Source organism: Trichomonas vaginalis, chromosome III (genome assembly GCF_026262505.1).
Source record: "Trichomonas vaginalis G3 chromosome III, whole genome shotgun sequence".
Lineage (NCBI taxonomy): Eukaryota > Parabasalia > Trichomonadida > Trichomonadidae > Trichomonas > Trichomonas vaginalis.
The window spans coordinates 22,011,230-22,037,760 of record NC_067205.1 but is presented as its reverse complement, the minus strand read 5'-3'; the positions used below and the strand labels follow the sequence as shown (position 1 = coordinate 22,037,760).

General features: G+C 30.3%; 12 protein-coding genes across 12 annotated transcripts, besides 4 other annotated features; 6 read left to right on the top strand and 6 right to left on the bottom strand.

Moving 5' to 3' along the window:
* Positions 1-19: 19 nt before the first annotated feature.
* Positions 20-1,763, top strand: TVAGG3_0741890 (uncharacterized protein; the record flags this gene model as incomplete). The annotated part of the gene is made up of 1 exon (XM_001308542.1): positions 112-1,758. One exon carries the CDS (start codon positions 112-114, stop codon positions 1,756-1,758), a length of 1,647 nt encoding a protein of 548 aa, XP_001308543.1.
* Positions 1,764-2,289: 526 nt separating this feature from the next.
* On the top strand, positions 2,290-3,288 carry TVAGG3_0741880 (uncharacterized protein; the record flags this gene model as incomplete). Its single annotated transcript, XM_001308541.1, has 1 exon — positions 2,290-3,288. One exon carries the CDS (start codon positions 2,290-2,292, stop codon positions 3,286-3,288), a length of 999 nt encoding a protein of 332 aa, XP_001308542.1.
* A 149-nt stretch (positions 3,289-3,437) lies between these two features.
* Positions 3,438-4,076, top strand: TVAGG3_0741870 (uncharacterized protein; the record flags this gene model as incomplete). Its single annotated transcript, XM_001308540.2, has 1 exon — positions 3,570-3,848. The coding sequence occupies one exon, from the start codon at positions 3,570-3,572 to the stop codon at positions 3,846-3,848; it is 279 nt and encodes a 92-aa protein (XP_001308541.1).
* A 420-nt stretch (positions 4,077-4,496) lies between these two features.
* Positions 4,497-5,800: a mobile genetic element.
* TVAGG3_0741860 (Mariner transposase) lies at positions 4,593-5,720 on the top strand (the record flags this gene model as incomplete). The annotated part of the gene is made up of 1 exon (XM_051244905.1): positions 4,593-5,720. The coding sequence occupies one exon, from the start codon at positions 4,593-4,595 to the stop codon at positions 5,718-5,720; it is 1,128 nt and encodes a 375-aa protein (XP_051091492.1).
* Positions 5,801-5,888: 88 nt separating the features above from the next.
* TVAGG3_0741840 (BspA type Leucine rich repeat region (6 copies) family) lies at positions 5,889-6,407 on the bottom strand (the record flags this gene model as incomplete). Its single annotated transcript, XM_001308539.1, has 1 exon — positions 5,889-6,407. One exon carries the CDS (start codon positions 6,405-6,407, stop codon positions 5,889-5,891), a length of 519 nt encoding a protein of 172 aa, XP_001308540.1.
* A 146-nt stretch (positions 6,408-6,553) lies between these two features.
* On the bottom strand, positions 6,554-9,133 carry TVAGG3_0741830 (uncharacterized protein; the record flags this gene model as incomplete). Its single annotated transcript, XM_001308538.1, has 1 exon — positions 6,554-9,133. The coding sequence occupies one exon, from the start codon at positions 9,131-9,133 to the stop codon at positions 6,554-6,556; it is 2,580 nt and encodes an 859-aa protein (XP_001308539.1).
* A 152-nt stretch (positions 9,134-9,285) lies between these two features.
* TVAGG3_0741820 (ribonuclease inhibitor domain-containing protein) lies at positions 9,286-10,158 on the bottom strand (the record flags this gene model as incomplete). The annotated part of the gene is made up of 1 exon (XM_001308537.1): positions 9,286-10,158. One exon carries the CDS (start codon positions 10,156-10,158, stop codon positions 9,286-9,288), a length of 873 nt encoding a protein of 290 aa, XP_001308538.1.
* A 562-nt stretch (positions 10,159-10,720) lies between these two features.
* Positions 10,721-11,206: a mobile genetic element.
* Positions 11,207-12,300: 1,094 nt separating this feature from the next.
* Positions 12,301-13,945, top strand: TVAGG3_0741800 (DNA/RNA polymerase superfamily; the record flags this gene model as incomplete). The annotated part of the gene is made up of 1 exon (XM_051244904.1): positions 12,301-13,945. A coding segment is annotated over one exon (1,645 nt), but the record flags the coding sequence as incomplete, so codon positions are not given.
* Positions 12,301-14,914: a mobile genetic element.
* A 284-nt stretch (positions 14,915-15,198) lies between these two features.
* TVAGG3_0741780 (DNA/RNA polymerase superfamily) lies at positions 15,199-15,771 on the top strand (the record flags this gene model as incomplete). Its single annotated transcript, XM_051244903.1, has 1 exon — positions 15,199-15,771. The coding sequence occupies one exon, from the start codon at positions 15,199-15,201 to the stop codon at positions 15,769-15,771; it is 573 nt and encodes a 190-aa protein (XP_051091490.1).
* Positions 15,772-18,121: 2,350 nt separating this feature from the next.
* Positions 18,122-26,531: part of a mobile genetic element that runs on past the window's edge.
* Positions 19,789-20,457, bottom strand: TVAGG3_0741770 (uncharacterized protein; the record flags this gene model as incomplete). The annotated part of the gene is made up of 1 exon (XM_051244902.1): positions 19,789-20,457. One exon carries the CDS (start codon positions 20,455-20,457, stop codon positions 19,789-19,791), a length of 669 nt encoding a protein of 222 aa, XP_051091489.1.
* On the bottom strand, positions 20,995-22,099 carry TVAGG3_0741760 (Prim-pol domain family; the record flags this gene model as incomplete). Its single annotated transcript, XM_051244901.1, has 1 exon — positions 20,995-22,099. A coding segment is annotated over one exon (1,105 nt), but the record flags the coding sequence as incomplete, so codon positions are not given.
* On the bottom strand, positions 22,848-24,416 carry TVAGG3_0741750 (keratin-associated protein family; the record flags this gene model as incomplete). The annotated part of the gene is made up of 1 exon (XM_001308536.1): positions 22,848-24,416. The coding sequence occupies one exon, from the start codon at positions 24,414-24,416 to the stop codon at positions 22,848-22,850; it is 1,569 nt and encodes a 522-aa protein (XP_001308537.1).

Sequence of the window (26,531 nt, the reverse complement as noted above, 5' to 3'; positions counted from 1 at the left end):
TCGTCTTTCCATCGTTCTTCAGTTCCATTTTCCAAATAATTATCATAAAAAGAACAACTAATATGCCTGTTATATTTTTACATAAATATTTTGTTAAAATTTATTTTACAAATGGATGTTCCATCTTATTTTATTTTTTATGTCCAAAAAATCGAGTATCCTCGAATGATTTATTCACAATATACACTAACATACATAACAGTTGAATTACAAAAGGTTACACTCGGAATTAAACATTCATCTGAAAAAGTTCGATCAAAAACAGCAACTTTAGACAATGCAAATTGCGGAGTATTTGAATGTGAAGCTTGTTTCAACAATCCCAAGCAAGATAACAAACAAAAACTTATACATATCGTAATTGGCGCCGTACAAGATTCAGAAATTGAGATTGGTAGCATTGATCTCGATTTAGAAGATATAGATAAACATAAATCGAAATTAGCTATCAAAAAGATTCGTTTTGGAAAACATCAAAAAGGAAAATTGTATTACAGAGCTATAGTTCTGCCAATTACATTTTTCCCGCACGGAAAACCAATAGACTTCTTTGCTTCAGTTCCTATCAACAATACAAAGGACGATATCTTAACAAATCTTGCTTTGACACAAACTCTTACTGAAAGTGTCTATGATGAAGTTCACGAAAACTTTGTACAATCAAATGACAACAGGGTTACGTCTCTTAGCAAATTTACTAAAACTTTTGAACCAAAATCTTCAAATTCTTCTTCACAGCAACAACAACCAACACTAGCAAGAGACACTCAACGCATATCAAGTATTAAGAAACTTACCAAGCATATGGTGCGTCCAGATGAAGGAGAAGAAGAAATAAATCCAGAAAATGTTCAATCAGCAGAAAAAGTTGTAGAAATCGACCATTCGCAAGAAGAATTGAAAGAAATGATGAAACATTCCAAGAAAAAGCTTGTTTCTGCAATGGTTGCGCAATTTACAGCAAAATTCAGTTTAATTGTATTTCAGAAGATTGTTTGCGCAGATTTATTCACAGAAGATATTTCTCAAGACCTCATTGCACCTGTTCTTGAGTTTAATTTACTTTCTGCTCCAAAAATTTCATCCGACCAATTGATTTATGCTTTGATGCCACTTTTCTCTGCAATTCACATTACCCTTAAGCGTAGATCCGAAGTTGTTCCTTTATTTTCACTTTTATCTTCATTAATCAATTTTGGCATTTTATTAACTTCAGAAGCTGAATATTATACTACTGCTCATGTTCCTGTCATGGCCAGCCTTGACGGACACATTTCTATTTTGATTTCACAGCTTTCCTGTTTCTTATACGGTCCATTAGTTTCTTCCATGACGAATAACCCTTTGGAAGCTATGACAAGTCAATCAGCAACAGATCTATCGAATATTCTTCAACAATTTTTCACTGTTGCGAAGACTTACGTCAAATCAAAGTATATAATGAAGCTTCTCATCGATAGAACATGTTCTTTGACCGATGAAATTGTTTCTAACTGTTTGATACAGTTCTCGCAGGTATTTACTGAGGAACAATGTGCAAATTTGAAGAGAAAAATTGAAAAACTCAAAGAATACTTCGCATACAACGTCAAAGAGATTCCTGTTAACTTCCCTCACATGCAGCAGATCATTTCTAAGAGAAATAGGAACGTACAACGCGTCGAATCCGCAAAAGATGAAGATGTCATTTTCTCATTTGACGAACTTCGACGTATTGCTATTGATGAGGAAGGAAAACCTTCTACACAAGCAAAATAACTAATTTATAAGTATAAAATATTTCTATTTGTTTTTATCAATTTCATAATTTTTTAATTTCTCATTTACAGACTTATTACAAGATAATATTTGACTTATTTGATATAATATCTTATAAATATTAAACAATTACCCTACAAAAGTTGATTTTTTGATGTCATTCAATCTGAATTTTTACAAAAATGAAGACTTTCTTCATATACAACTTGATCTTTTACATCCCTTATTCAATTTCATTCTATATCCTAATAAGATATAGCGTTATCTTATTTCTCATCGTTCAAGCAAAAAAATTAAAAGTAAATTTGAATAATTCAATCTATCACAATAAAGTTTTGCGTATCCAAGTGGCTTACTTTTGAATTCAATTCAGATTTTACAACACACAATTTGAGCAATTTTTTAAGGCTCTCTTCAAAATCATTAGTTATAGTTATCATATCTACAACATTTTTTCTCAGACAATACCTAATTTTCTAAACCGACACTTTTTGAAAAATCAATCTTATTATTTTTTGAATACTTTCAAAAATGCGAAGTTTTCCTCTTCCAAAGCGAGGGAAAAAATTATCAATAGAAGACAAGAAACTCAAAAACTTGAAGTCAATGGGACTTCCATGGATAACTATCCAAACAACATCGTTCAGATCAAGCCCACAAACGCCAGAAAAAGGAAATGAAAGATTCGACATCAGGGAACATAACGATAAGAAACTCAGGCGCCAATCAAATTCAGCTCCTGTAACTCCACAAGCAATGTTCAGGCCATTTTCTTCATCAACAGTTACATTTGATAGCGAAGAAATGCAAATTATAGAAAATAGAGATGATTATCGTAAACACTCAGCATTAAGAAAATCTCCATCCAAATTACAACAACTTCAACTCCAAATTATTGAAAAAGAGAAAGAAAAAGAAAGATTAAGACAAGAAAATCAACAAAAGGAAGAACAACCTCAAATCCCCGAAGTTGATTCTTTCATATCCATCAAATTTGATCAAGAGGAATCATATCTTAAAGATGTTCCACAAGAATACGACGATCAAAAGAAACAAAACGAACCTGTATATCAATCCGATGATAATACAATCAAAGATTTACGAATTAGTGTATTAAAATACTGTAATAGTCTCAAAAGTACTATTGATGACAAAAATGTTCAAGAGATTAAAGGCACAATCAATCAAACTCGTTATGGAACCGAGATTCGAATTAATCCATCACGAGGTCGTAAACGAGTTCAACAAGCTATTGTTGATCACTCAATCCAAGATGATTCATTAGACATCTTCTCACATGAACGTATTTTATCATCAGAACAGCTTGAAGAAGAGAAAGAAATCCGTAAAAATATTGTTTGCACAACATGTGGTTCTAATTTGAAAACATTTATTCAACAAAACGACATAATTCCACCATCATTCTTAGATGATGTTGATATCAAGATAACACAACCACAATTTAACACAATTCAGAGAAATCCATTGAAAATCCCATTTCCTCAAAAGAATTATTCTTATAATCTATGATTTATTAGATTTTCTTATTTTTTATTTTTTTGTTTGTAAATATATTGTTATTTCATATGATATTTTTAAACTTTTTTTTAAATATCAAATTTTGTCAAAATTTTTAAAAAGCGACACTTTTTTTATTTATTGTTTAGATTTTATGTATTTCATGTGATTAAAAATTAATCACATGAATTAATTACATAAATCTAAACAATAACAAGCTTATGTAATATATTTAAATCATCTAAATTCTATTTTAATCAGATTTTATTTTATTTTTTTCAAAAGAATCAACGATGTATTCATTCAAACAAAGTGAATGGTATGATGTTTATTATTCACAACCAGATCCATCTCCTGTTTACACTGAAAGAAAGCTTTACGAGAATTTGCAAGGAAAAGTTTACATCAAAAACGTTCAATTCTACGAAATTGGTGACAAAGGTGTTATTAAATTAAACTCAGCAGATCTCCAATCATTAATTTCAACAAGTTCATTTGAAAATTCAACAAATTCAGGAAACGGTGGATCAATATATCGGACAAGGTCAATCTGCTATCCAAACAGTTTGTAGTGTTGGATCTAAATCAAATAATAGAGTACCATTTTCATATTTAACAGTATCAAATTCAGACAGTATCAACAAATTTTCAGAGACATCTGTTTTTTACAGCAACAGAGGAGAAAAAATCGGAGATACTACAATATATTTAGGATCAGGCAAAGTTTCATTTTATCAAAACAATATTACAAATAACCATGCTGATGCTAATTCAGCATTATGGATATATGAATCTTCATCAGCAAATGTCAGTTTTTCACTTTTTGACAAAAATAATGCAAATAATAGAATATGTGGCTCAGATGCATCTATTGAATATAAAAATAGTATTTTTACAAACAATAAAATTATAAGACAAGATGGATATCCAGGAATGTTCACAGTAGGATCAGGTTATTCATTGACATTCGATAATTGTTATTTTTCAGGAAATAATCAAGGTTCAGATTCATTATTTGGAACGAATTCAAATACAGATTCTATTATAATTACAAAATCATATATATTAAATAACTCAACACTTCATTCAGGAAAAGGTAGATTTACATACGAAAACACAACAGTGAATATAAAAATAAATTTTTACTCAACTGAATTATGCCCAAGTCAATCTACTGAAATAAATATTATTTTTAATCCAGAATCAGTGAAAGTAAGATATAGGGTGTCCAAAGGTGCGTTTAGCACAGCGCTCTATATGAGACTATTAAAGGAGATATATGCTGATTATAAATATATAATAAAAAATATGAATATATGTATATGATGAGTATGTTGTATTTTGGCGCCATGCCGGGATATAAAATGAATTTTGAGACAAGAGGCGGTTTCGCGGGAAATTTTGGCGGGATTTTTTTCATTTTTTTAATGAATCATAAAGAAAACATCCTCGCTCTTGCAAAAAAATGCAAAGACTGTAAAAAAATCTACGAGACATTGGTAAAATGCTTCTGTATGGATGCTCCTAGCTATTCCACTGTAACGTATCATGTTAGGATGTATCACTTCATGAACAAAAAGGCGCCCATCATAAAAATTGACAAAAAATCGCCGGATCAAAGAAAAATCAAAGCAATTTTTCAAGCGCTAGATGAAGACCCAAGAGCATCACTCAGAAGGATAGAGGAGATGACAAAGATACCACGTACAACAGTCAGTTATTATCTGCACAATTATTTGAACTACAAACTAGCGTATACACGTTGGGTTCCGCACAACCTTAATTCAGTTCAAAAAAAATCTAGAGTCCAATCTTCGAAAGAGCTCCTCTCTATATTGGGTGCGTATCAATCCAAGAAGTTTCGCTTTTTAGTAACAGGGGACGAGTCTTGGTTTCAATATGCAACAGAAGCCAAAATCATGTGGATCCCGAAGGATGAAAATCCGCAAACATTCCCGAAGAAAAAAATTGACACACCAATGATAATGTTGTCGGTTTTTTGGGGCGTGAATGGCATCATCGCAATTGATATTCTTCAAAAACCTAATACGATGAATGCTCAGTATCTAATTGACAATGTTCTTACTCAAATTATCAATTCTGATGAGTTTGAGAAATCCAAACAACAAAAACAAAAGTTTGCAATTCATTTTGATAATTCAAGAGATCACAAAAGTCATAAGTTAATGAATTACTTGGTGGAAAACAATGTCAAAGTTGTTCCAAACCCAATTTATTCACCTGATATTGCACCCTCTGACTTTTATTTATTCGGCACGCTAAAAAAGAGAGCTGAAGGACGCGAATTCGCGAGTCCAGATGATCTTGAAAATTTTGTAAGAGAGCAATTTGAGCAATTTTCTCATGATGATTTAAAGCGTGTCTTTCAAGCCTGGATCGATCGCTGCGAACGCGTGATTGAATCCAATGGTGATTATATTTAAATAAACTTTATATATATGTAACTTGTTTATTTCTATTCGCAGTATTCAGGTTTGTGCTAAACACACCTTTGGACACCCTATATAAATCAAAAAATTTCTGCTGTCTTGCTGAGATATTTTTATGTATATAAAAGTATTAAATAATATTAAATAATCTTTTACAATCAATTAAATATTGTTATCATTATTTGAAACTAGAGGAACAGAACTTATTAATGGAATCGATCTCTTCTTGTTCCTTATGCATAATATCGTTATTATCATAGCTATCACAACTATTATGAAAATCGATGATGAAACAGAAGCAATTATTATTATCTTCCTCTTCTTATCATTTTGATTGTCTTGATCTGTGTTACATATCTCAGATTTTATCAAATCTATTCCTGATATTTTTAACTGTTTGTTGTGTCTTGATACTTTTATTTGTTTTAATTTATTGCATCCTACGAATATATCATCATTTGTTATTATATTTGTTCCACAATATACGAAGTCAGATAACATTATATCATTGTAGAAAGCGAACTGCTGTATATTTGATATGTTTGCTGCTATTAATACATTTCTTAGATTTTCACAATTTGCGAAAGCCATCTTTTCTATTGATACATTATTGACATTTATTGATATATTTTTCAATCCACTGTTGAAGAATGCTTTGTATCCTATTACGGATACATTCATATTGTAATTTTTCAAATCTTTTGTTCCTTCGAATGCACTCTGTGGTATTACCTTTATTTGATTTTCATCTAATTTGAAATTTATTAATGATGAACAGTTTGCGAAACAGAATATATCAATTCTTTTTATCAATGGTATAACATCTCTTAAGTTCTTACATTCATAGAACGAATATCAGCATTTGAAACGAAATTTGTTATTCCAGATCTTATGAAACAGAACTGATCTAATAACAAAATTTTTGAATCCGTTTTTATATTTGCAATATTTAGAGAATTTGAATTTTGAAATGCATATTTTCCTATCTTATTTATATTCTTTGCTTGTATATTTATTGTGTTTATCATCGAACAATTTGTGAATGAATAATCAGGAATCTCAATTATATCATCAGATAATTTTATATCTAATATTTTCAAACGATCACAATTTGCGAATGATAAATAAGAAATCTTTGATATTGTTGATTCACATATTAATTCTTTGAGACCACATCCACAGAAACATTTTTCTTCGAATTGTACAGTTGGACAAGATATGTTAATTAAATCTATATTTTGACAACCGAAGAAACAAGATTTCCTGAATATGACTAACTTTGATGAAACACAGATGAAATATTTCAAATTCTTGCATTGATAGAAAGCGTTCTCGTCAACATTTCTGATCATTCCTCCGAAATCGAAATATTCTAATGATGTGCATCCACTGAAACAATTCTTTGGAATTTCGAGATATTTCATTTTGTATATTTTTATAGTCTTCAATGATTTGCAATCTAAGAAACTGCTTTCTTCCAAAATGAGATTATCAGATGACAAAACGATCGATTTTATACTTTGACAACTATTGAACGATTTGAATCCTACATATGTTATCTCTCCTTCGAAATCGAAATTTGACAAGTTGAAACATCCATCGAAACAGTTATTTTCTATCTGAATTTCTTTTGAAGAAACTTTTACATCGAATAAATAATTGCATTGGAAGAAACAAAACTTCGGCAAAACTATGTTTTCGTTTTGTTTGTCGATGTATACTCTCGAAACTTTGCAGTTATAAAACGAGTATTCATTTATCTCTGTTATTATTCCTAATATCAAATCTGCTAGTTTCTTACAATTTTCGAAACAATGAGAACCAATCTTCACGAAATCGGAAGGACAATGTAATGAAAATAGATTGTAACAATCTTTGAAACAGTTGTCACCTATTTCGAAATCTTTAGTTGGATTTATATATATTTGTTTTACATTAGAACAATTCTTGAAAACGTTGTTTGAAAGAGATGAAAATATTCCAGAAATATTGACAATCGAAAGATTTATACAATTTTCGAATAAACTGATTGGAACATCTATCTCATCATCTGTTGATATATTTAATTCTTTGATTGATGAATTTGTGAATGAATATTGATCGAAATTAATGAAAACACCGAATTTCGTTTCATTCAATTTGTAACAATTCATGAAACAACTCTTTCCAACTGATATTTGTTCGCAGTTAATAAACAATGTTTTCAAATTAGAACAATCTTGGAAACAACTATCTCCGATACTAACGATATCTGTTGAATTAATGATCAGTTTCTCCAAATTATAACATTCTCTGAATGAGTGAGATTTTATTTCTTTCACATTGTTCTTGAACGCGACGTGGTTTAAGTGGTGACAACCATAGAACAAACCTTCTGGGATGACAACATCATCGATGTTGATGAATACTTGTGAGATCGCACAATAACTGAATGCGTAATCTTGAACACGAACAATAGGTCCAATAACTAAATCGTGAAGATTCTCACATCCATCGAAACAATTGTTTTCTAAGTCCATAGATACTGCGTGAATTCGCAATGTCTCAAGATTGACACAATGTTTGAATGCTGATTTTCCGATCTTGAAAAATTCTCTCTCTGGTGAATAAATTGTCAATGTTTTCAAATTGATGCAATACCTGAATGAGAAACTTCCGATCTCTGTTACATTATTGAAATTGACATTCGAAAGAGAAGAACATCCTTCGAACAAACCTTCTGGAATTGCGATGTTATCGATATCAATTGATACATTAACTATTTTCGTATCTGCAAATGAATATTTTCCAACTGAAATAACTCTTCCAATATTGAATTCTTCTAAATTTGTACAACCATTGAAACAAGAATCTCCAATTGATATCGTCTCTGATTCACAATCTAATCGAACTAAATTCCAACATCCGTTGAATGAATATTGTCCAATCTTGAAATTATCAACAGATGTTTTTAGAATCAATTCAGGAAGATTCCAACAGTTCTTGAATGCGAACTGTTGTATTTCTCTCACACTTCCTAATATAATGATTTTTGTTAATGATAAACAGTTCTCGAATGTTGATTCATATATTGTCATATTTTCATCTTTGAACAAAACTTGAGAAATTTCAGTGTTTCTGAATGCAAATTTTCCACAATTCGTGACTGATCCGATGACAATGTCATATAATGTGACACATCCATCGAAACAGTAATCTCCGACTTCTGTAACTGAACACTGTGTACGGAATCTTCTCATTTTTCGGCATCCTTCAAAAGCGTTATTTCCTAAAATCAATTTATCATTGTTATTCGTCTGAACAATGAGTTCTTCGATTAACAAACAGTTTCTGAACGCTTTTGATTGTATTTCTGAAACATTCTTTGAAAATAAAATTGAATTTAACTTATTACAGTTTTCAAACATTGATTCAGGGATTATTTCAATCATCAAATATACTTGTGATATACCAGTATTTGCAAATGAATAAGGAGCTGCTTAAACAATTGATCCGATAATAAAATCAGATAATTTAGAACAACCATTGAAAGCATTGGAATCTACAATAACTGTATTGGTTATAGCATGGAAGATCTGTAGATTTGAACATCCGTAAAAAGCTGATTCTCCGATATGGAAATTTTCTTGTAAAGCTTTGTCAATGACGATGTAACTAAGATTTGAACAGCCTTTGAATGCGTTAGATTGTATTTCTTTGACTGTTCCTCCAAAACTGACAGTAAATAATGAAGGACAATTATTAAAAACGGATTCTGCAAGAACGATATCGTATCCTTTGAATAAAGCTTGAGTAACTCAGAATTCGCGAAAACTCCCTCTTCATAGCTTATAATGGCTCCGATTATAAAATCTTGTAAAATTGTGCAGCCGTTGAAGGCATTCTTTCCGATTGTAACATTTTCGGAAAGTGCTGTAAAGGTAAAGAGGTTGCTGCAACCATAAAACGCTGATTCACCGATCTGAAACGTTCTTTCTGGTGTTTCAACTACAACTTTCTCGAGAAAGACACAGTTTTTAAATGTGAAAGCAGGTATAGAGGATAATGATCCTGGAAAATCGACTAATTTCAAATTTGAACAATCTTCAAAGACATTTGTGCCCAATGATACTATGTTCGAGCTAAATGAAATAGATTCTAACAAAGTGCAGCTATGGAATGCAAAATTAGAGATATTGATTGAATGATCAATTGAAACAGTTTGCAAATTCGAGAAATTTTCGAATGTATGTTCATCAATTGTACTAACATCTCCAGTGATCACTATTTTGTTGGTGTCAGCTTGATGTTCTGAAACTTGATCTCGAATGACAACGCCATTCCCGTAAACTGTTAATGTTCCATTATCAAATGTGACATTAGAAGTTTCAAGGTGAACAGTTCTATCAAGTTCTGCCTTTATTCTCCATAAAGTTAGCGAATTCAGAAGCATTTTTATGCAGCTCGTACTTTCGATTTCAAAACATATTGGAAGTTGCTCATCGCTAATTTAGATTTTTCTATTGAAAATACTAGATTTCGGTATTATTTGATATTTGATATTGATGACAGATTGAGTTTCTTTCAAATATATATGATATTTTGATATATCAAAGGAACTTTCCTAGTGATCTGATATACAAACTATCATTGGGTATTTCTATATAAAAATATACGGATTACTAAGATTGATACCATTACTTTATATATTGATGGCAAATACGCAGCCATATCATTTCTTGCGAGAACTGGACATTATAAACATATAACATAAGCGAATTATTATAAATTTGATAAGTAGTATATGAGTGCGGGTTGTGTGACTATTTATGTAATCGTAAGAATTCTCACATAATTGAATGATTTTTGAACATACTTCTGAATAGCAGATTTTAAAAATTTATGAATAATTTATAAAAAGTTTTTATTCCTACAATTCCTATATTACCATTAATAAAAAGAATATATTTTTGCATAGATTCCAAATATGGTGTCAATTTTTTATTTAATATAAAATGTATGGAAAAAGAATAATATCTGATTTTGAACATTATTTGATTGATTTACTAATTGATCCACAAAGCTGTTGTAAAATTAATTTTGAATTTAAAATTAAAGGAACCGTAAATTTTGTATTTATTTATCACTTAAAAGAATATGACCGATATCATAATTTGATATATGAAACTAATATAATATTTGAAGATAACAAACTTACAAGCTTCGAACATGAAAATGATATAATATTCGAAGATGAAAAAAAGAAAGAGATTGAAAAGCAATTCAATGAATGCCTTTTAAATACATATGCGCACATTATAAGACATAAAATGAAATTAATTCCTTATTAATCAAAAATATTTTTTATCTTTTATTTTATAATAAATGAGTATAACAACTAATTCATTGAAATCTTTAAAGTTCACTAATTCAGAATTAGAAAATATTTTAGAAAATTTTGGAGACGGTTCTTATCCAACATATATGCAGAATGTGAAAGAGTTTTCCAGATTGTTGAATGAATTTAAATATAACGGACCAATTACTAAAAAGGCTATAATGGGATATTTATATCCCAAAAAAGTTGAAAAACAGGAGAATATTCCTCTTTATGGTCCAGAGGACCTGGGCTCAGAGAGCCTTGAAACACCTCCTGAATATTTTGAAGAAAAAATTAAACAAGATGAATATTATAACGATGAGATTGAGAAATTGGAACAATTAAGAAATGAAATAGATGAAAAAATTAAAGAATTAAGAAATGCTGAAAATGAAGTAGAGGATTTAATGAATATCCCAGCTTCAGAATCAGAAGTTCAAAAATCACATGAGGAAAGATATAAAAATTACTTTTTGGAATCAACACAAAATTTATTAGATGGTGATATTGACGAAACACTTTCAGAAGAAGGCACAAAATTTATTCATAAACATAAGTTACAATTTATTGACGATGGAGATTATCCATGTATATTACTTTCACCTCCTCTTGATTCTGAAAAATTCAAAAAAGCTCTTAAAAACGTGACATATGCAACTAATACGATTAAGAAAGAAGATCATGATATTTACACAAATTATTATTTAAATAAATGTACAGGTGTTGATAAAGTTTTTGATTTGTTAGATAAAATATCAAAAGAAACAATTGGTACATATAAAATTTTATGCGATTGTGGTTTCATTATTGAAGATACCAATAATGTTTCATATGAAAGAACAGCTCCGAAGGAGGACGAAGTGGAAAGGTCTATACCATTCGTTATTAAGAACATAAAAGATATGAAAACTTATAAACATTATATTTATTCATTTATTTCAGAAAAAATGGAAGCAACCCATAAAACATCATCTCATCATTTCATAGCTATTCATACATTCCTTTTCAAAGTTGTGAAATTAAATAAGACAGGAATTAGATTTAATGTATCAGGGTACGCATTCTTGAGTAAATTAAAATGTATTCGTCACGTCGCAGATGATAAAAATTTGTGTGTTCTTAATTCATTTTATGGACTTTAGCCCTGGGCACTTTGTGCCTTGGACTTTAAAAAATAAACTTTATTTTTATTTTTTAATTTTTATTCTTACATAAATGAACAAAAATGGAACAGCTAAAATGAATGATAATCAAATAAGAGCCGAAGGTAGAAGGTTATTTAAACGCTTCTATAATATTCCCGATGGTGTTAATCCTAAAACTCGTAGAAGTTATTTAAATGAAGCCATAGATGTATATGAAGGATTTGACATTTCATCAGAAAGTGAGAGGTTAGCACGAATGTTAAACGTTAATATTGATTTTTATTATTGTGACCCTCAACCAGAAGACGTAGACATTAACAAGGTAGACTTTCCATTAGTGGAATCAATAATGATAGATCCAGAATTTGAAACAGTAAATATTTTATTAACACAGAGTCCATGTGGAAAACTTCACGCTGACAGAATAACAAACGTTGAAGCACTCACCGGCTATAGAGTTTGCTCCTTTTGCAAAGAAGAAGTATATTCTATCCGTGATGATCCAGAAAGGAAAAACCAAAGAAGATTTTTAAAACATTGTGAGAAATGTAAAGAAAATAATGGAAGATTAATTCAAGACGTTCAATTGCAAAACACACAACAACCATATGCACCACATATCACGAAACAGAAGATATATCAGTGGTTATTAGCTCATAATTTGCAGGAATATTATCAACCGACAAGATATTATATTACTTTTGACTTCGAAACATTAGAGACTAAAGAAGAACTTCTACTTTCTGAATGTGCAACTTTGAACGCTTACTTAAAACCATTTATGGTATCATCAATGGTTAAATTAAACGATAAAACATATACGAGGAATTTTTGCTTAACATCAAGTGATTCGTTCATCTCTGATTGGATTGAATTTTTATTTTCAACCTGTTCATTAGTTGCTAAATCAAATATTGAACAATATGAAGAATTAATGAAGCCGCAAACGGCGGGGACTTTGTCCCATACATTAAATGAGAAACAGAAGGAAGCATTTAAAGAACTTCTAGATGAGGAATTCAATAAAGTGAATATCATAGGTTTTAATTCGGGAAAGTTTGATTTAAATTTAATTCTTCGTGATTTAAATACTGCAAAATGGAAGATAAAATCAATGCTGGGTTCATCTTCACAATTTAAGCAAATCATTGTAAAGAAAACAAACGTTCCATATGAATTGAGATTTATTGACATCAGAAATTATATAGCGGGTGGGACATTAGACCAATTCACTCAAGATTTCGGAAACAATAAAACACGTGTTAAATCCTTTTTCCCTTATCAATTCATCACATGGGAAAATTACGAAGAAGAATTATATAAAAAGGAACCATTCACTCAAGATTCATTTTATTCAGCATTAACACAAGAAACAATATCCGATTCAGATTATCAAATATATCTCAATGATGCTAAAAATTTTGAGAATAGATTAGAATATTTTATTCATTATTGCAATAAAGATGTTGAAATTATGATTGACCCAATCGATAAAATTATTGAAGAAACATTTGTTTATAAAATTGACATGCTCCATAATCTTTCATTATCATCTAATGCATCAATGATTCGTTACGCTTTAGCATATAAGAACTTCAATCCTAATGAAACATATCCAGAAGAAGAAAATGTGGAATCAAGTTTTGAATTAACGAAAAAGTATTGGAAATATAAAATTGAATCATATAAGAAACAAGATGAAAAAGCAGAAAGGGATACTAAAAATAATGTTTCAATGGATGATTTTCAATACTATCACGATTTAATCCTTTCATCTAAATGCAAAATGTGTGGTAAAGCTTTCACATATGCAAATAAACCAACATTGGATAGAATCGATAATGAAAAACCACATACTAAAGAAAATTGTCAGTTAATGTGTTGTTATTGCAATGTCGTGAAATCAAATAAAGATGAAGAAGTTCAACGTTTAAGAATTAATTTAAGAAATTACGCATTAAAAAATAATTTACCAATGACTTTAGATTCAGTGGAAGCGTATCACATCCTCCGTAATGGAATTACTGGTGGTCTATCAAATGTTCAACATAGAGTAAATCTTAAAGGAATCACTCACATTAATAAACTTTCATATAATCCAGAAACTAAAACTGTATCAAATGAGGACACCACCAACATCATGACTCATTTCGTTGGTGTTGATTTTAATTCATTATATCCTTCATCATTTTCATCAAATCCTCATGATTTCATTCAATACACCGATCATAGAATGTATATGCCGGGAAGATTGAATGGAGTTATCATTTGTGATACAGCAACAAAGAAAGCAAAAGCACTGGGAATAATTAAGAAGAAAAATAATTTATTCGTGGCTGAAGTAAAGGGTCACATTGATGAAAAATACATTAATGATTACATAAACTTTTTACCGATAATAAGAAACTTAGATATTATCACAGATGAAAAAACAATTGGCAGTTTTATGTATAATTACATGAAATCAAACAATCTACCAGTTGACCAGAAACAGAGAAAATTAACTCAGTTAGCATCAACACACAACCAATATCAACCATTTTCTTCTTATTATCTATGGTATCTAATCGACAGATTTCATTTTATCATTGATGACATTCAATCAATTTTAACATTTACGAAAAACACTTGTTTTAATGAATTTGCGAACAAATTTATGAACGAAAGACAAAAGGCTGAATTAGAAGGAAATAAAGGAAAAAGTTTATTTTGCAAGATTTCGCTTAATGGATCATATGGTTACGATGCAATGAATACACAAAATTACGCAAAGACTAAAATAATGAATGCACAGAAGTCACGCGTTGCATGTATGTCAAATAAGTTTAAAAACATAAGAGAAATAGGTGAGGATACATATCAACTGATGCTTAAAGATAGATTTTATAGATGTGAAACATGTTTACAAGAGGCATTCTTCACTTTAGATAATGCTAAATACTGGTATTTGGTTTTCATTTATGATTTTATGTATAAATGCATGAATCTTAATCGTTTTCATTTCATTGAAGGTGATACTGATTCATCTTATTGGGCAATCGCTGGCGACCCAAATCTTCCTAACACTCAAGCATTTCAAGCAATTGTTACTGATAAACAATTTTATGATAAAAACATTTTCAAATTCGCACCATTTGATTTCTTCTGTTTTGATGAGAAATTTAAACCTAAATTAAAGAATAAAGCTGAAGAAAAAGCACATGAGAAGAAGTTATTGGGTTTAGCAATTGAGAAACAAGGTGATAACATGGTTGCTTTATGTCCTAAGTGTTATACATCATTCAACGGAATGATTGGTGAAGACTCCTTCAAAAAGATTGCACAAAAAATGAAAGGTGTTAGTTTAAGACAAAATAAGCAATTAACACCTAAAAATTATTTGGATATAATAAATGACAAAGTGATATTTGATGGTCAAAATATTAATTTACAACTTAAAAATGGGTCAATGACTCGCTTAACAATTGGTAAGACTGCATTAACAGGAGCACACACTAAAGCTGTATGTTGTGAAAATGGATGTTGTATGCCATTTATTTAATGAAATGCCATAGAAGAGACAAAGAGGTGGGCACCCTTAAACATTGATTTTATTTTTATATAAATGAATAGCGTAGATTTAAAAAATTTAATTGATGATTTAGTATTTAATCAAAATTTTCTTAATTATTATGAATTAAAAGCATATCTTCAAAAATATAATAACAATATAACGGGTGATGATATGGAATATTATTATCCATATTATAAAAATGAAATTTTGAAAATATCATAAAAATAATTTCTGAAATTAAAGACAAATTAAAAATAATGAATATTCAAAGGGAAAAAGTAAATCACAACTTAAACAGTTGAAAGATTTCAAAAATAAAGTATTAACAGAAGAAGATATTGATGAATTATATAAATTATATAATCCCGAGCCACAAAAACCAAAGGAACAAAAACCAAAAGGTGCAAAACACCCAGGTTCAGCAGCTCATAAATGATGCACAAGCTTTATTTATGATTCATTAGTTAAACCACATTCAGCCCGACTTTTTAAATGAAGATCAACTTTTGGAATTCATCCTTCAACATAAACTCGAAGTGGGGAAGTATATCAAACCTTTATATACAGCATATTTAAAACAAATGAATAGAATACATCCAGAATTAATGAAGGAAGGAATGAAATCCAAAATCAAAGCAGATAAAATTAAACCATTGCAACACCAAAACCTCCAACAACAGTACCTCCTCCTCCTTCAGTTAATCCTTCATCATTCACTTATTATATCCATTTCAAACATTTAAGAAGCAAAAAGATTTTAAAAAGGATTTCAAGATATTAAATAAACAATTGACCCGAAAATTCAACCGTTAAAGGAAAAATTTAGTCGCCCTTCATTTGCCGCCACCATATCCATTTCATACGAAATCGATCATCTGGAATATTCAAAAGGAAACGTTACTTATTTATTTGCCATTAACATTAACACTAGATATTTATATTGCATTCCGGTGAAAGGGAAAACAGAACAGGAAACAAGAAGAGCTATTCAATACTTACTAGATCATGAAAGAGTAGATAATATCAGGGTGATGGTGATAAAGGATTTCAGGCAGCTATGACTCATTATTTCCCACAAATTAATTTTACTTCTCATCCTCTCCATATACGTTTCATAATAAAATAGTTGATGCGGTAATGAGAACTCTTAGAGATGCGTAGGGGGTTACGGGTCAGATATACTGGATGGGAAATCATGACTCCATCATACAGCAGTTAGTATATTATTACAATAATACATGGCATAGAACTATTAACATGAAACCAGTGGAAATGAAAAATGATATTTCAAAAGAATGGGAATATATTAGAAAGCAAATGGAAAGGTTGAATGATGTTAAACGTGAACAAATTAATTCGGGGTTCATGAATTTTAAACAAGGGATAAAGTTTTGATTCATCTCGATTATGGAAAAACTGATAAATCAATGACAAAAAGAAGACGAAGATTTGACACAATAGCTGAATTTGTTAGATATATTAACGGCAATGTATTAGTTGAAGTTGACAATAAATTAATAGAAATTCCGATTTATTTTATTACTCCATTATATTTAAATAATATTTAATTTTTTTATTTCGTAAGAAATGAGTGACAACAAAGCAGTCAAGAGTCCAGACGATGAATATAAAAAGAAACTAAACAGAATTAAATCAAAAATATGTTATTACAAAAAGAAGCCGCAATGTGGTGAGGTTGAAAACGATAAAGAAATAATCGAAAAATTAGAAACTTACCGTTCAATCATTAAACTGAGTGAAGCAAAAATAAAAGAATTTAATAGAATAAATAAATTGGTTGGAAGAGATGAATTTAATAAAGATGAATTTTTAAACTCTATCCAAATTTAATTTTTATTCCTCTTCGACAACATCTCTCTTTCCATCATTACTGCATAACCGCATTTTCTCAGTTTAAGTGGTTTGTTATTTTTAGCAAGTTCTCGCATCATTTTTATCATTTCCTCCCTTGTTATGATTCGTGGTAAATTTTGAGCTTGTGGGGTATTCATTTATGATAAAAATAAAAATTTGTTATCACTTATTTTATCGTTAATGTTTTTAGGTTATTCAATAATTAATTATTTTTGAAGAACTGAAGGGGTCACCAGGTCACCAGGTAATTTAACTTCTCTGAAAAAATGAGACAACATGACATTTTGACAACATCACGGGTTATTCAATAATTAATTATTTTTATTTTTTCTAACTTTTTATTTTGTATGTAAGAACAGTAATGTCAGTCGAAGCAAAAACATTCACTAACAAATCTAATGGCGAAACATTCACAAAAGGCACTTATAACGGTATTGAAGTCTTACGTAGAGACAAGGATGGTTATATAAATGCAACAAAGATGGCAAGAGAAGCAGGAAAGTTAAACCATTTAAACAGATTTCTCAATAGTGCTAAAATGCAGGAAATTCTTGAGTTTTGGTTGAAAGAATATGGTCGAGCCAAAAGTGGCTCGACCTCAAAACAAGCATTTTATGAGCTTACAAAGGGTGTTATGAATGAATTCAAAGGTATTTACATACATCCTGACCTCGTTCATTTTGTTGCTGAATGGTGCTCTGTAAAGTATGCATTTTATGTCAAAGATATTATGGATTCCATAGACAAGAAAGTTCATGAGAAATTAGATGAAGAAGAACTTGAAGATACAGTAGAGAATGCTAAACCTTTGTTTGAAGAAGAAGTTGGAAAAATGTGCGAAAAACAATTAGAACATGAACGTGAGTTATGTTATGGTTATATAGATTCTCCATACGAACTAGACCAATGGGAACAAGAAAATTTAAAGAGAGAATTTAGAGAATATGAACTCGCTAAGATAGCATTAGAAGCTGCAGAAAAGAAGTTAAAAGCTTGGGGTTGTTTTGTACAAAAATATTGTGAGTAAATGTTTTCAGGTTATTCAATAATGACTTATTTTTGAAGAACAGAGGGTGTCACCAGGTCACCATGTGTCACCAGGTCATTTAACTTCTTTTAAAAAATGAGACAACATGACATTTTGACAACAACACAGGAGGAAGGCAGTTATGAATTATTTTTGAAGAACTGAAGGTGTCACCAGGTCACCAGGTAATTTAACTCATGACATTTTGACAACAACACGGGTTATTCAATAATGACTTATTTTTGAAGAACAGAGGGTGTCACCAGGTCACCATGTGTCACCAGGTCATTTAACTTCTTTTAAAAAATGAGACAACATGACATTTTGACAACAACACAGGAGGAAGGCAGTTATGAATTATTTTTGAAGAACTGAAGGTGTCACCAGGTCACCAGGTAATTTAACTCATGACATTTTGACAACAACACGGGTTATTCAATAATGACTTATTTTTGAAGAACAGAGGGTGTCACCAGGTCACCATGTGTCACCAGGTCATTTAACTTCTTTTAAAAAATGAGACAACATGACATTTTGACAACAACACAGGAGGAAGGCAGTTATGAATTATTTTTGAAGAACTGAAGGTGTCACCAGGTCACCAGGTAATTTAACTCATGACATTTTGACAACAACACGGGTTATTCAATAATGACTTATTTTTGAAGAACAGAGGGTGTCACCAGGTCATTTAACTTCTTTTAAAAAATGAGACAACATGACATTTTGACAACAACACAGGAGGAAGGCAGTTATGAATTATTTTTGAAGAACTGAAGGTGTCACCAGGTCACCAGGTAATTTAACTCATGACATTTTGACAACAACACGGGTTATTCAATAATGACTTATTTTTGAAGAACAGAGGGTGTCACCAGGTCACCATGTGTCACCAGGTCATTTAACTTCTTTTAAAAAATGAGACAACATGACATTTTGACAACAACACAGGAGGAAGGCAGTTATGAATTATTTTTGAAGAACTGAAGGTGTCACCAGGTCACCATGTGTCACCAGGTTATTTAACTTCTTTTAAAAAATGAGACAACATGACATTTTGACAACAACACGAGAGGAAGGCAAAAATAAATTCCAATCATACTTTATAAAGCATCATTTACAGGTATTTCATCGTCAGTAAATGATTCATCATTATCGTTTGGTTCAACCTGTTTATATAATCCTTTCATTTCTTCTTTCAAAACATAACACCATGTTTGTTTACCATCTATTCTTATCTGTTTCCTATCACATTTATCCTTAATGCTCATTTGAAAGTTTTTGTCTTTCATGTCTGATGGTTTGCAGAATAGAGCATTTTTACATGTCATACCTGCATTCAATTCATCATAATGTGTATTTATCCATACATCTAAAGGATTTGTTGATAATTCAATTAAATCTTGTTTGGCTTCAGTCATCGGAATGATTCGTACATTAAATGATGAAAGGTCATATTGCATAAAATATGTTAAAAGGTTATCATAAAATTCCTTTGTGCATGAATCCATTAAATTCTTGAAGTAATCAAATTGACCCTTGAATTTACCATTAACTCTTAAAACTACATATCTTCTGTCTCCAACTTCAATTTTGACAGGGTAGACGTTATTAGTTACGAAAATGAAGTTTGCAACATTCTGAGCAGTTCTTCTGGGTTGATTCTTTTCATTAATTCTAATCTCATTATCCGTAATAATTGATTTCAAAGCGTTGAAGTTTGCGAGTCTGTCTTCACCTACATTCTTGAGTTCATTAAGTACAAGAAACATTTTATTTCAACTACTGAGTTGAAATTACCCGTTAGCTCACTTATTTCGTAATGTTTTTGCATGAATAACCAGCGAGAAGTTCAGAAATAATGTCTGTAAATCTGTTTTTACCTGTTCCCTGAAGTCCTTTCAAAATAATTGCTGTTTCATTCTTGATTCCAGGATGTTGAATCATTGATGCAATCCAGCCGAGAAGGTATTTATACACTTCATCGTTATTATCACAAATGGCTTCTTTAATGAAATCCATAAACATCTCAATTTTTGAGTAATCAAGCTTTTCAAGAATGTTGTATTTATAACCTTGAAACGTTGAGAAAACATCTGGGGAATCAGATTTAAAGCAAACACCCTTAACTGTTAATGAAGACAATTGATTTAGTAGTACGTCCCATGCTGTTATTGTTTTACCTTCTTCATTAAATAATTTAATCATTTTGAGTGACTCTTTCATGTTTGACTGAAGAACAAATGATATTTGATTCATTTTGTCGTGGATATTATAGTCCTTTTGAATGAAATATTTGTTTCCACAATCTACAAAACGGATTACACGTGATAAATCCTCAATTACTTCAGAACTGTTTTTATACTGATGATTTTCAGCCTTGCGTCTAATATCTGTTATCAAAAACGAGTCATCAAGTTTTATATCAAATGTTATTTTTGGCTTACGTAATAAAGGCAAAACATATTCATCATAATATTCCTTTTGATAAAGTTTTAGAATCTTTACCAAAACAAATGGAGAAGTCATTAAATATGCATATCTATCACGTGCTTTTTCAAAATTACTTTTTGCATTTTCTGTTAAACTGCAGAAGTTATAAACGTTATCGTAGGCTTCATTAATTAAATGATTAGGTAACGAATTAATAGCTTGAAACAGTGTGAATAATGTAACTTCTTTTTCTAAATTCATGTTTCCACCATCATTATGTACTTCAAAATCACAGATGCCATCAACTATGCTCTGGGCAAGTTTATCGTCAATGTTTACATCTTTGTTTTCATTCATTATACTCTTTATTTCTTCGTTCTTCTGTTCAACTCTTACCTTAATATTCAAATCATTTAATATATCATTCACTGTTCTAGTTAATGTTGAATCATAACTTCCACGAATGAATGAGTATGTATTGATTGGTTCTGATGCATTCTTTCGAACTCTTGAATCAGCCATAACCACTAATGAACGCTTTGAATCATCCATAGAAGTCATTATATCGATATCATAATCATTGCAGGAATAACATTTAATCATTCTGTTCGAGGTTGAATAGAAGAAATTAGTGTTGCAATAAATGTGAAGACCTCCTGAAGCAGTTTTAACGATAACATCTTTATCCGAAAGTTTTGATAAAATGTCTTTTCCAACTGTTTCTTTAAGTTCATCATTGTATGATTTATTGATATCAACATCTATAATCGTTAAATTTGAAATTTTATTTACTAATAAAGCTGTACCAGTTTTCCTTCCTCTTCCTCCATCATGTTTGAGGTAGTTATGTAAATCAATCCTGTTTTCACCAATTCTTTCGTTGAGGGTTTTAGTTTCTGCCACAACTAATTCCTCAACTAATGAATCAATAACTTTTTCATCAGAAACGATAAAGTTGTTGTTGTTGTTTGTTGCTGTCATTTATATAGGAATAAAAAAATAAAAATAATTTTAAAACTAACCTTATTTTTGGGCTGCATCATATTTCCGTCACTGTTGTCTAAATGTCATGTTGTCTCATTTTTTAAAAGAAGTTAAATGACCTGGTGACACATGGTGACCTGGTGACACCTTCAGTTCTTCAAAAATAAGTCATTATTGCCTTCCTCTCGTGTTGTTGACACAATGTCATGTCGTCAACATGACAACCTGGTGACACCTTCAGTTCTTCAAAAATAAGTCATAACTACCTTCCTCCTGTGTTGTTGTCTAAATGTCATGTTGTCTCATTTTTTAAAAGAAGTTAAATGACCTGGTGACACATGGTGACCTGGTGACACCTTCAGTTCTTCAAAAATAAGTCATTATTGCCTTCCTCTCGTGTTGTTGACACAATGTCATGTCGTCAACATGACAACCTGGTGACACCTTCAGTTCTTCAAAAATAAGTCATTATTGCCTTCCTCCTGTGTTGTTGTCTAAATGTCATGTTGTCTCATTTTTTAAAAGAAGTTAAATGACCTGGTGACACATGGTGACCTGGTGACACCTTCAGTTCTTCAAAAATAAGTCATTATTGCCTTCCTCTCGTGTTGTTGACACAATGTCATGTCGTCTCATTTTTTAAAGAAGTTAAATGACCTGGTGACACATGGTGACCCCCCCCCTCATTTATTCAAAAATTCTGTAATTTCATTAATGAGGTATGCTGAATTGGAGCTCAGGACTTTCAATCCGTGCGAAACCATGCATAAACTGTCATATAAGGCGGCATGTAATCTTTACTCTGTCCCGTCGTTTGTGTATATCCTGAAACATTATGTGTATGATTACCTGAACCCTGTGTATCGTTCCAGTAACAATTAATAGCAAATTTAACGTCATCTTTAACATCATATCCTTTACCTTTTGTCATTCCTGACCAATCCCAATATCTATGCTTATGCCATCCTGCTTCGGTTGTGTTTAAATTAACGTAATGACTATGAGCAGGTAAATTTTCACCCGTAATTGTTTTACTTCCACCGGTTTGTTTTGATGAGTTTGTACAATATAAAAAACGATCGGTTATCTGCTGCCATGTACCAAATCCAAATAATGTTGATGGATTTGTTGAATTCATTGATGTATATATTGAACCAATGGGGTAAATCATTTCAAACATTGTATTTAACTCAGTATTAACCCATTCCTTATCTGCTTTCTTCTTTAACTCAGTATTAACCCATTCCTTATCTGCTTTCTTCTTTAACTCAGTATTAACCCATTCCTTATCTGCTTTCTTCTTTAACTCAGTATTAACCCATTCCTTATCGGCTTTCTTATTTAATCCATTATGAATATTGAATTTATTATATAATATTGAAATCGTGTAAGAAGTTAAAATTGGTATTGTCATCAATATTAACATATTATTTTTGAAAATTGCTTTTTTAACATCTTGAAATTTTGTGATTTCAGACCAATTTTTTCCATCACTACTGATATTTACTAAATCACCACATCCAAAAGCAATGAAATACCCATCAATATAAAACAAATTTGTAAATCTATAATTTCGAGTAAATTTTGGAGTGAATGAATAAACCAATTCCCAATTTGGTGTTTTCTCTGGATCCTGTGAAAAATCTTGTGATAAATAAATATGTCTGTTATAACTTACAGGATATGAATACAACATACTACCTGAAACAAGAACACAAACATTTGAAGCATAACATAAAGCTTCAATGTCTCCATCAGCTTGAAAAATTTGTTCAAAACGACCAAATGGTATTGAATATGATCTATAAATTTTATCATTTTGTAGGATAAAACACATGTTGTTAATGTAATACCATTTACTTGTATAATCAATTTTCAAATCTGATGACATCATACTAAACATATAATAATTTATCCCATCCTCACTAATGAAAATTTGATTGACTTCATAAATTAGTACCCATTTATTATTAACACATCTAATAGGATTATTTGGATATTTAAATTTAACATCTTGATTTAAATTACATTTGAACCATTGGATACAATCGAATGAATAACAAGGGCAAAAATCATCTCCAACCGTTATCATTCCCATAAATTTGCCGTTATTATATTCAACATAAAAAATTCTTGGATTAATGATTGGCTCTCGTGTATCAGGATTCAAAACGGATGGAGTAAATGATTCATAGTTTTTAAAATCATTTGTTTTAAAATAATAAAGCACTCCGCCTGTATAAAATAAATACATGGTCACTCCATCGAAACATAACCATTCAATATCTTCAAATGTTTTATCTGATGATTTCATAAAATTTAAAAATGGTGGGGTAAAATAGACCTCCGATTGTTTTATTTCTTCATTAACAAATGATATATCAGCTTTCTTTGCTAACTCAGTATCAACGTATTCCTTATCTGCCTTCTTATTTAACTCATCGTTAACATAAGTTTTATCTGCTTTAAGGTCTAAACATCCTGAAACCCATCCTGTATCAGCTTTAGTTTTTAAAATCTTTGATGTCCGTTCATGATACCATTCAACCCTTTCTATTTAATTTCATTATCTTTTTCATCCACATATTCCTTATCTGCCTTCTTCACTAACGCACTAGCCACATATGCTAACTCATCGTTAACATATGTTTATCTGCCTTCTTCATTATGTCATTTAGGAAACCTTTTATGAATTCCTCATTTAAATTAAATCTTCCAATCTTCAAAACTTTAGGAAATGCATTTAATGCGTAATATCTCTGTTCTTCTGGTGGAATTGATGTTATATCATCCGTTATACCTTTAATTTTTGAATTCATAAATAAAATTTCTTTTATATTTGATATCACCGCACCACCTTTGCAAACGAATTCAAAATGGTCATTTTTCAATACTATCTCCAAATCTCCATATTTCAACCTTTGCGTTTGTTCTGCCGTCTTTGAATTATATGCATATGTGGCGTATGTAATGGTCTGTGGTTGCTGTTGTTTAATCATTTATTACGATTTAAAAATAAATATTTAATCCGTTATCTCATCAGCTATTTTTTCTATTTGAAATTGCCATAATATTTCATTCATGAATTCTAAATCACAATCAAATAGGTCAGTTATTCTAAATTTAATATTTGATAAATCTTTTGAATGAAGAATAAATGAATTCCCGGATAATTGAAATGGATATGATAAAGAAAATATGTTTAAGTTGATGGATAAAATGTTTTGTATTGATGGGTAAGAGTTAGGGTCTAATGTTTGATGTGAAAATCTCATTGGGGTATTAACTTTATCACATTTGATTAAAATGAAATTGGAACCAGTGTCAGAATACAAAACATCCCCAACATCTTTTTCAAAATTTAATATCCCCAACAATGAACGAAGACGAGGAGTACAAAATTTAATTTTCAGCGGAAATTTAATAAGGTTATTTATTTCATCAAGTTCAAAAAGTTTATCAGGTTTTGATTTAAAATTTTCTTCATACCATACGATAAATGATTCATTTAAATAACTTAAAATTGTGTTAATATCCCCCTCACTATCACATTATTTATATACATATCATACGTTTTTTCATGGTCATCTTTAATAAATGATATATAATCTGAAGGGTCTAAAAGAATGGGATTAAATTTACCACTCACAGAAACGAGAGTAACATTATAAATTCCACTAACTGTTAAATTTAATTCACAGTATTATTCGAAATAATATTGATAATTGACATTTTTTATTACGATTAAAAATATGGTAAAGCGTTATTTTCCAGTGATAAATAAAACTAGAATAAGATTACCTCAAGAATTCATAAATTCAACGAATAAGAAATTCATTCATGTTATAAATTTTAGTGTTTTCAGAAAATATGAGTCGATGTCATATTCATCATCAGGTTATATTTCACTTCATTCAAATTTAGTTCAATCAAACCCATATAATGACCATTTCATAAGATTTTCAGATGGTATTAAAAATGTAATTGATAGATTAAAATATGAACAGATTGACAATATCGAATTTTTGGAATTTTGGTTTAAATATCCCGATGGAAAAAAGATTGAAGTTAAAGATAAAGCAGATACTAAACAAAAACAATTACAATGACTGATCCGGATAGTGGGGAACAAAAAGAAATAAAACAAACGATAGAAACTGGTGAAAGGTCAATTATTATCGATTATGATTCAAAGGATTATTATTCGATAATGTTAATGCTTGAATATTAAATAGCCTTAACAAAGAATTTTTCAAGTGATATTTTATATTCATCAACTATTTTATTATAAATATCATTATATGTTAAATGAAGTTCAGTTGTTGTTCCGTTCTTTGATATCTTAATTGTGCTAATATCCTTTATAGGATTTATTTTTGCAACTGTTCCGCAGCATGAAACCTCATCATCTATGAAAAATTGAATCTTC